Here is a 10,674-nt window from a genome sequence, read left to right on the forward strand (position 1 = left end):
CCTCTTTGGGCCGCCAGGTTTCTCGGCTAACGAAAACAATAAATATTCCGGAGGTGAGAAGGAATGAACACCTTACCAAGTCCACGGAAGGAGGATGGAAACCTGTTTCTTTTCCTCGCTCCTTCGCCTTCTTTATAACTATCCCTAGATTTTTGGAAAGAGACAAGAAGAATTCAGTCAAAGAAGCCACAGCCAGGATCACTTTTCACTTCCTTTCCCCCAACACAATAAACAGGCTCACGCGAATGGGGAAGATTTATCTCAAGGAAGTAGAGAAACAGCTGCACTCATTCGCCTTTTATTTTGCTTTACATAAAACCAACACAATAGCAGAAATTGTAGAAAAATAGCAAATATATTTAGGCCAATTCCGAAAGAATCGTTGAGGAAAATTTGATATAAAAAAAAAAAAGAAAAGAAAAATTGGAAAGAGACAAGTGGGGGTCCAGCAGACGCGAGTCTCGTAGCTTAACAAAATAAATGCGTAGAACCACCATCACTAAGCTAAATTAAGCAATTAACTCTAATCCCAGCCGAAATCCTCAATTCAATACGCCGCTACCTATAGAAAACTCTTGCTGTCGCTCAAAATTTGCCCTGCCAAGGATGTGCTTCTATCTCTATTGCGCTTTCACTTCCTGACGTGCAGCTCTTCCACCGTTTTGATAGGGCCTGGGCACAGTTTCTCCATTGCGTGCTCGAGGTCTACCTGAGAACTCACCTCGCTTTTCACCATCATTCCTACCATAACCACGACCACCACCAAAATTGCCACGGCCCCTATAGTTATCATTTCGGAATCCACCCCGTCCTGATGAATATTTCACTCTATCGCTGTTAGCTGCAGGAACCAAAATATTGGCATTAGGGAACATTTTCACCACGGAAAGAAAAATACAGCTACAAAATTTTCAAAAGCAACATGTGCAGGTGGTAAGACTGAAAAAAAGTGCACAAAATGCAAGTGCATCACACGATCCCTCAAGCAAGAAAATCCCAATTTCAATATATTAAGAACTTGAAGGTGAAAAGTCAGCAAGACTATACAGGAACACATTAAGTGCATAAAATATGAGCATTTAGTTAGTATCATCAGTAAAAACCGCCAAATGATTTTCATAAACAGGTGCAGGTTGGATAGAGCATGTTCACTTGCCTCGCCTTTCTTCAATAGAAAGTTTGCGATTGTCCAATATGATAGGAGTAGCCTGACACAGCGAGTGTTAAGTATTAGGGGGCAACCATTAAATAAACAAATACTAAAAGCTTAAGCACCAAACATGCAAAAATCATAACAAAACAGCAAAAGCAATATGTTCTTCAATATCCATTTTATTTATTCATCAAAAAAATCATACTACTCAGAGATCAAGAATTGGATACATGTCAATACCTCAAGTGCGCTATGCATTGAACTAGCCGATTCAAATTCCACAAAACCAAAACAAGATGCCTGTTGCTGGAGAGAAGAATTTGACAATTTATAAACACCACACTACATTGAAGTGAATCTAATAAACTGAATCTCACAACAGCTTAACTAAGAGACTTTAACTAACCTTGTTGCTTCTGACTTGAATCCCATCAGGTTTAATGGGCCCAAATTTCTTGAATTCCCGTTCAAGTTGTTCTACTGTTGCGTTCATTGGCAAATTCGCCACAAATATTGCATAAGCCTTGCCTATGAAAAGTAAATTACAGAGTTAAAAACATTATGATAACATCAATACAAGATTTACAATAGACCCTGATTATACATACAAGAAATAAATAAAAGGATACAACACCTGCATTATCATTATTCTTTTCTGGTGCAGGATTACTGCTGGGAGCTGGTGCTTCAGGAACTGGAGTGCTAGAAACACGTGGTTGTTCAGCAGGCTTTGCTGGTGATGTCCTTACATGGAATGGAGCAGCATTATCTTTCAAAGCATTCACCTAGCACCCAAGATAATAACAAACCATCAGTCACAACACAAGAATAAAGAATTAACAAAAATTAATACAAGTGAATAAATAGGACTCACAATGGATGCAAAGGACTTCTTTGGAGCATCCTCCTGGGCGTTAGTTGCAGGCTTCTCAACGACTGGTTGACTTTCCTGCTGACTTGACTCCTTCACAGTATCAGAATCCACCACCTTTTCATTTACTGATAACTCCCCGTTATCTAATTGTTCATTCCCTTCTTTCTTGGCATTAACATCAGTCTCCACAACAGCAGCTTGGCTCGGTGGAATGTTTTCAGGAACATGAGTGGGCTCTGCATTTACAAGCGACATTTTGAGCCCAAAACATTTACCAAGTTAAGGAGTTGAGAAAGCAGACAAGTGACAAGAACAGATACATTGATGAAACCAACTGACACAAAAATTACCAGGTTCTGGGGTGAAAGAAGCTGCTGGGGCACTTTCATCAGCATCATTTACAGGCACAGAACGAGAGTCAACAGACTTGTGGTCATCAAGATATCTAAACACATCATTCAGAACAAAGTAGCCTTTGTCCTGTGGGGCTAGAAAGAATGACTGGGTAAACTTCCTTTTCAGATCATCATCTCCAGTTAAGCAGCCGGTCACCACAACCATCACCCCCTCCTTATATGATAGCTGAGCATCTGCACTCAGAATCTCCACCCTAAAGCTCGTATAATCTAAAGAGAGGATCTTCTTGTTAATGCCCTGTCCAACATGAAGCAGATCATATTAGCAACTACAAACAAGATTACTTGTTGCAGTAAATGAGAAATTTGAACACAAAAGCAGAATATGTTCAAACAGCTATCACTTTTTATATATCAAGATTATAGTAAATGACAATCAAAATTGCCTTCCTCATATTCTTAAGTGGACAACAATGACTACTAAAAAATGAGATGAATGAATTCATTCAAAGTATGTCCATGTTTCATGATCACCCGGTAAATTGCATAAGTACCGAAGAGTGACACAAACAACAAAGCTAATATGACATTGCTGAGTGAAGCTTGGACTGTAATTATCCATGCTCTAGGCTATTCATACCTCGTCCCCAAATACGTAAGTTTACTTAATCAGTATATTTACTTGATCAGTATATAAACATGACCGTTTATTCTCTTATTATGTTACAGTAATCACACCAGGTTATTTACCACCAGAGATCAAATAAGATTTCAAAGAGAGAAGTTGGAGACATATAATCATTATAATCATAAAATCATGATAGGCATCATTACTTGCAACTTTAATTTCCTTAGAATGAAGCATATCGAATCATATACTTAAGAAATAAATTAATAGTTTAAAAACCCCTCGAGGGAGATGAATATACTTAAAAAATTTTAAAAAATGGGGAGAGTTATCTTGATTCAAGTACATCCAGCTCTATAATATCTTCAATTTTCTCACATCTGACCTGTGATTAAATTTGTCTGTCTCTTTGACAGAAGAAAAAAATAAAAAATCTGTCTATATAACTATTGATTTATAATTAATTATTTATGGTGGTTTTATTAAATTTAATTAAAATGCTTGCGCGGAATTCCACTTGTTGAAGCAAACCATCACGCATTAAATCAAGGAAACATGCTTACATCGATAGTGGTCACCAAGCTCATACTACCATCTTCTTCAGGTCGGCTTAGGACACTATTCTCATGATAAAATCTGTAAACTAGGTGTGGTTGTTGATGAAGAATAGAGTAATACTGCTCCACAAAAGCATTGCCCACCATCTGTGGAGTTGGGACCTCATCTGCTGCCGCCATCTCAGCTAAAAGACAAAAGAGGCGCATATAAGAATATACCAAACACATCACGTTTCATAAAATTAAATTCTTCGCCGTAGAAAACGACGACATTGATTTAAAAGAAAAAGAAACTCTTGATTCAGGGTGTTAACAAAAGCAATGCTGTTACAAGAAGCACTCCATCACTGCAATTCATATCACTTAGAAACCTACAACACGACAGTCACCAAATTATGCACGTTTATATACTAGACAGCATTGGGAGAATAAATGCCTTTACACTCAACAGTGTACCTGCCCTTGAATAAAGCCAAGAGGAAATAAATAACGTTACATACTTCAGTTTGCAAAGCATATCAAACATAACAGAAGCAAACGCAAGGGACTAACAACTCAACCCAAACCCAAGATCTTGGGCCGACTTAAAAATGTCCACAGCTAAAGAGCAAGAAACAATGATAAAACGTACACAAACATATGAATATCAAGAATAACACAGACTTCGGATAAAAAAAGGCCAGTATATAATATGAATCGAATGGAAAACCTCCTGCTGTAATCAAGACAAATACGAATCGAAAACCTGACCCAACCAAAAGAGAAGATGTACCTCAAACGAAGAGATCGGGATCTCAGAGAGAGAGAGAAGGAAGAGCCGGTGAGAGCGAACCCCGAAAAGGGATCGGGGCGCGGAGAAGAAGGAAGAGAGGGAAGGCGGAGGAGGCGGTGGGTCAATGAAGGTTTTTTCCCTTCGATCCCCAGTCCCTCGGAAGGGCTTTAGTTTTAGGGCTAGTTTTGAGATATTGTGATGTGATTCTCTAGCTGGGCCCACAGTTAGTCTCCTAAACGACGGCGTTTTCGAAAGGGCAAGGTGTGTTTTGCGGCGATCGCAAGGCCACGAGGTGGACGTTGCGCTTTATTTATAAACGATGATCTGAACGAATCAGATACTTAAATGAGATTAGGATAGGATAAATGATCTTCTATGCGAGTGGGGATATATACTAATTGAACAAAATCAAAACTAGGAATATTATGATATCTAAATTTATTAATTTGTTATTTTAATTTGTTAGTTGATTGATCATAACATAATGAAAGAATATGAATATTATTATGACTATTTTCAGTAGAAAGATATCCGTACAAAATTAAAAGCAAATACCAACAATTAAAGATTTCATTGATTGGAAGGCGAATCAAATATGAAAAGATTTGATTACTTATTTGAATTATTGGGATCAATTTTGATGCGGCAATTTAGAACTTGATTAATTAAATTACTTAGTTAGTACTTGACATATATTTTAATGAGAAAATCTCAATTAAATTCAGTGAAAATATTTATATTTAAATTGAGGCCAATGCTTTTAACAAATTCTTAATAAGAACGAAAAGCCTAATTTGAAATTTATAAATGCTGTTAAATGATCCGAATGTCCCTTTCTAATTAAAAAGGAAAATTATTGTTTTACCCCTCCCAAGGGCCCCTTATCTCTTATTGTTAATTTTAAGACCAAAAAACATATAAATAAATTTTTAACGTTTAAAATTTTGTATATATAAATAGAACCTTTGAAAATATTTTAAATGAAAACATAAGTAATCTTTAAATAAATATTTTTTCAGGTTGTAACTATTATTTTAATATTTTAAAATATTTTAATTACATTTTTTAGTTGTGTTCAACATTGCATAAATCAATAAAACTAAAGTAAATTATAAGAACTGAAAATAAAAAAATTATTTAAAAGCTAATTATATTTGTAATTAAATTTTTTTAAAAATTTTTAGTTATATATACAAATTTTAAGCACCAAAATTTACTTATATGTTTCTTGATCTCAAAAAATAATCATAAAAAAATGAGGGAATGCTTGAGAAGGATAAAATTATCAATTTTTTTAATTAATGAGGAGCATTGTGGCCGTTTAACAATATTCAAAAATTCTTTCTTAGGTCTCATGACTTGATTAGAAATTTATTAAAAATATAGATTTGAATTTGAATTTAGATATTTTAATTGGAATTCTCCCTATTTTGATTTGGTATTGTTGTTAAATATTTTAAATTATAGTTCACGAGCTTTATATATTATGTTGAAAAAAAAGGAGCTTTATATGTTAATTCATAATTTTAATCTAATAAATATTAATTAAGTTTTTCTAACAAAAAATTAGATTAAGTTTTTTTTGGAGGAGAATCCCAATTAAATCCAATTAAAATAACTAAATCCAAATTTGGGCTTACGCATTTAACAAATTCCTAATTAGGTCATGAGACATCATTAGGAATTTTTAGATATTGTTAAATGATCAAAATGCTCCTTTTTAATTAAAAAAAATTGATTGCTTTACCCCTCTCAAATGATCCCTCTTTTCTCTTATGATTATCTTTTAGGACTAAAAATACAGAAATAATTTTATACTGTTTGAAATTTGTACGTATAACTAAAACCTTTAAAATATTTAATCAAACCTTTTAAATTATAATACAAGTACCCTTCAAATAAATATTTTTTATTTTCATGCTGTGAAAATTTATTTTTAAGATTTTAAAATATCTTAATTACAAAAAATATTTTATATTAAATTGTTACAAATTACACTTCAGGGTTGGAATTCAAAGTTTTGATAAATAAATAAAACTAATCTAAACTATAAGAACATAATATTAAATATTTTTTCAATTGAAATATTTTAAGATCTCAAATTAAATATCTACGAACATAAAATAAAAATATTTACTTTAAGGCTATTTACGTTTTATTAAAATATTTTTGAAGATTTTAGTTATATATACAAATTTTAAATACTATAAAAAATTTTATGAGTTTTTGGTTCTAAAAATGATCATAAGAAGAAAGAGATTACTTTGAGAAATAAAGTAATCAATCTCTTATTTTAGAGTAAAACATATCAACCCCTCTTCTATTTAACGCAAATTACAAAGACCTCCTTTTGATTTTGAAAACTTATATGGATCTTTCTTAAAATCAAAATATATATTGCACAAACCTTTTTTCTAGTTTTGAGATTCAACTCTCATCCACCTATCTGTTAGTTGACCTTTAAATCATAGGATTGACCCATTATCTTGACCAAATTGTCCCTTCTTAATACAAATATTACTTAATAATTATCATTAATAACACATCATACATCTTTATTTGAAATTAAAAAATAATTTTAATAAATATTTTAATATTTTTGCTATACTATTGAACTGATTACCATAGCATAAATTCTATTAATTTTATAAATACAAATTTTTATTTTACAATAAATCTTGTTTATTTATTTAAACTTACTTGTGATGTAATTTTTTAAATATATATTAGTAAAAAAAATTTTGTGATTGTATATATATTTTTTCAATAAAATTATAAAGTTATGTTTTAATTATTAAATTTAGTAAAAATATTAAATAGATTATTAATAAATATTAATATTAAAAGATAGACTATATAATTAAAATAATGAGGGGTAAAGAAGGAAACAAGGTTTATTCTAATAATTTTTAATTAAAAAATGTATGCCAACAATTTTTTCAGAATATTCCTTAACGGTGTTAATGGTTTGGACTAAAATATATGTCATCAAAATAGAAGGGAGATCCGTGTAATTAAGATAAAACAGAAGAGAGGTCAGAGTATTTTACTTTTTATTTTAATTAAAAAGAGGTATTCTGGTCATTTAAGAACATTCATAAATCTAAAATTAGAATTCATGTCCAAATTAGGGATTTAGTAAAAGCAAAGGCCTTAATTTAGATTTAGATATTTCAACCGAATTTTATTAGAATTTTCCTTTTGCACAAGAATTTAAGTATATTAATCAACGACAACATATATGTGTGTGTATAGAGTTTGATTCGTTCATTTATACGCCCATTCGTTATACATATGCTAATAATTACTCTTTTTGTTTTGTTTTTGAACAACTTAAATTCGATCATTTATTTTTATTTAGGAAAAACTAATATGAATGTTCTTACATTTTTATTCAGTTTTGAACCAGGTCCTTCAACGTTTTTTTTTTTAATTGAATCCTTTAATTTGTGCTGTTAGATTTATTAGTTCTACCGTTAAACAGGGATAAACACTGTTAAAAATTTCTGTTATCTTCCCATTCCCGACCTCATTGTTTTCTCCCACTTCTTCGGCCATGTCTTGTCTCTGTAATAGCAAGAAGGCTCACGTCTCTGATTATGCCGGTCCATGTACGAAGCTGGTTCATTAAACTCATGAAAACCTTGAAATTTCAGCTGCATCCCCCATTTGTTTATATAGGAAAATGGGTCAGTCTATCCTTGGTGGATTGGACCCAAGCCCATTAACTTTGGAGCTCTAATGCAAATAACATAACCTGTAGATCTCAAATGATGATTTGCAATTTTTCTTCAAATTATGGATAAGGACAAACAGGGGCAGAAGTTTTATTTTAAGATATAGAATCAGTTTGAGAAACTGATTTTTTTACCGGCTTGCTTTCTTCCCGCCCGTATTCTCTCTTCTCACTCTCAAACAAAATGCATTTGCTGTGAACATCCATTCCGACTCCATTACCGTGATCGGAATTCCACGCATGGCTATCTAAATCTGAGATTACTTGACACTTCAGGTATGCCGAACACCATGAGTTTATTTGATATATTTCTTCATCTCTCACACTTATCCATTTCCCTCACAGAAACTTGCCAACCGATATTCCTCCGCCAATGTTATAAAAGTACATTATGAAGACAATCTTGAAGATGGGAAGGTGGGAGAGATAGGAAAAAGAAATGAATACTGAAAAGAGGAAATAGAGATAAGGAGATCGTGGAGGGAGATCATTTGAAGACTTCAAAATGGGGTTTCTTGAAGAGTAATATTTTTCTTAGATTATATAGAGACCCAATACAAGCCAGGGGGAGCGAGAGAAGGTTGGGGGTTGTCTTACTCTTACTCAGCGATCAGTGATAAACGATTCTTGTGGGATTTTAATGTATACTACCTCCGGTCCTTAATATAAAACTATGTTTGACTTTTATTTTGGTCCTAAATATAGGACCCCAATCCACTTTGTCTCTCATATTTATGTATTTCTAAGATAGTCCTTCTAATAATTGTAGTCCTAGCCAATATAGTTGATTAGTAAGGATATTTTAGGAAAAACAACACCTATTTATTACAAATAACTAATTTAATTTCTTTCCTTAATCTCCTTAAATTAGTCAATTGGATCTTATAATTAGAATCGGAGGTAGTGTTTTTTAGGAGCCTAGTTTGCTTTTCAGGAGTTGTGTGAGAAAAGGATATTAGAATCTAATTGCTGACAAGACAAAAGCAAAGATATTACAGAGAGGTGGGAAAGTTGGGAGAATGACGGGGAGAGTGAAGATGTAACAGAAATTTTAACGGTGTTTGTATTTATTTAACGGCAAGGACTCACAAATTTAACAGCACAAAATTAAAGGACCTAATAAAAAAGAAAAAAAGTTCAAAGACCTTATTCAAAACTGAATATAACTATAGGGAACTCCAAATTAATTTTTCCTTTTATTAAATATCTTGCAAGTTTTAAAATTTTAATGACTATCCTATCCTAATCCCCCAACCCCCAACCCCCACCCCCCAAATTGAAATTGAAATTCTATGAATTTAGCACTCCCCACAATTCTGTCACTCCTCAATTTTTCTATGAAGAGTTTAGCTATGGATTCTTACCACGTTGAGGTTAAATTGAGCAAAGTTTATCCAATAAACACAATCATCCCTATTAATCCTCAATATTTTCCCCTTGACCCTCCAAGTGGATATCAATATTTCAATGTTAGAGTTAACAAGACAGATTGGAAATGGCAAGTTGCAAACGTAGGAGAGTTCTATTCTGAATATACTAGTAGTAGATATGATTTCTTCAATATCTCAAGGAACTCAATGGAGTCAATGATAAGAATAATTCTTCTGTGTCTTGGTATTCCTATAGATGTTTATGATTCTGTGGCTGCAATGATTTTAGATCTTGGGGAAAATATGGCTGATATAACTCACAAAGACCAGAAAATGATGTACCTGGGCATGGATACTCATGTTAATGCTTATTAAGACAATAATAGTAGTGATAACGACCACGACGACAATGATGATGAAGATATAGAAGCATTTATAGTATTACATCCTGCAAGCAAATCATCTATTAAGAGACTGGAAAGCGTAGAGATTAATGAACAAGAAGGTTAGTAAAGAAGTTGTTCGTATGCCTTGCTCACATATGTTTCATAACAATTGTATTATCAATTGGTTGTTGTGTAAGAATAATTATCCATTATGTCGCTTTCAAATACCGTTTAAGTGATAGTTAATAAAACTTAGTTTTATCCCCCCCCCCCCAAATTTAGTGAATCAATTTGTTGATTTATTTATGGATTCAAACGTACGCATAACTGTATCGGGCCTTTTTGTTTAATAGTCTTAAACAATACACGACACAATCTCTGAGAAGGCATACAAAAATCCTTGAGAAAATGACTTCTCAAGAAAAGGAGGTCATCAACACACATTTTTACAAATAAATAATTTAACCAATTTTCTTAACTTATGTGAATAAATTATTTAACTCTCGCATTTAGGATCGGATATGGTACTTAACTTTTACTTCAGTTTTTTAAAATACTATGTGGTACAGTAATGTTGGATTAAATTTAAACATTGACAGATTTAATCAGGGTAAATTTCTCAATGAAATTTTCCACATTCGTACAAACTTGAACTTGAAACTTCATAAGTGGCCATAAACTCTTCCACTTGGATCAACACCCTTTAATTTTTTCAGTTTAAACAATAGACACTCACATATGAACTTGTACGTGATTGCAGCAAAATTAGGTTTTACAGAGACATACGCCTGCAAGCCATTTGAAGAAAAGCATCACAAGAAAAGGATATATTAATCTTAAAC

At 32.6% G+C, this 10,674-nt stretch overlaps 1 protein-coding gene across 1 annotated transcript; it reads right to left on the reverse strand.

The window, feature by feature from the left end:
* Positions 1-327: 327 nt before the first annotated feature.
* On the reverse strand, positions 328-4,485 carry LOC114713567 (ras GTPase-activating protein-binding protein 2). Its single transcript, XM_028898239.1, has 9 exons — positions 4,341-4,485; positions 3,575-3,753; positions 2,378-2,681; positions 2,028-2,263; positions 1,788-1,938; positions 1,560-1,681; positions 1,394-1,459; positions 1,157-1,208; positions 328-841 (listed from the first exon to the last, which is right to left on the reverse strand). Exons 2-9 carry the CDS (start codon positions 3,746-3,748, stop codon positions 621-623), a joined length of 1,326 nt encoding a protein of 441 aa, XP_028754072.1. The 5' UTR covers positions 3,749-3,753; positions 4,341-4,485; the 3' UTR covers positions 328-620.
* Positions 4,486-10,674: the final 6,189 nt, after the last annotated feature.

This window comes from Neltuma alba, unplaced genomic scaffold (assembly GCF_004799145.2).
Source record: "Neltuma alba isolate B1F8T4 unplaced genomic scaffold, ASM479914v2 tig00011437_pilon, whole genome shotgun sequence".
Classification (NCBI taxonomy): Eukaryota; Viridiplantae; Streptophyta; class Magnoliopsida; order Fabales; family Fabaceae; genus Neltuma; species Neltuma alba.

Excerpts from the sequence above, each read along its gene's own strand:
- LOC114713567 (XM_028898239.1), bottom strand. The coding sequence starts at position 3,748 with ATGGCGGCAGCAGATGAGGTCCCAACTCCACAGATGGTGGGCAATGCT. Across the intron at positions 2,264-2,377 it reads TTCTTTCACCCCAGAACCTG|AGCCCACTCATGTTCCTGAA; the intron begins GTAATTTTTGTG and ends TTGTAAATGCAG. Across the intron at positions 842-1,156 it reads TTCTATTGAAGAAAGGCGAG|CTAACAGCGATAGAGTGAAA; the intron begins GCAAGTGAACAT and ends TGGTTCCTGCAG.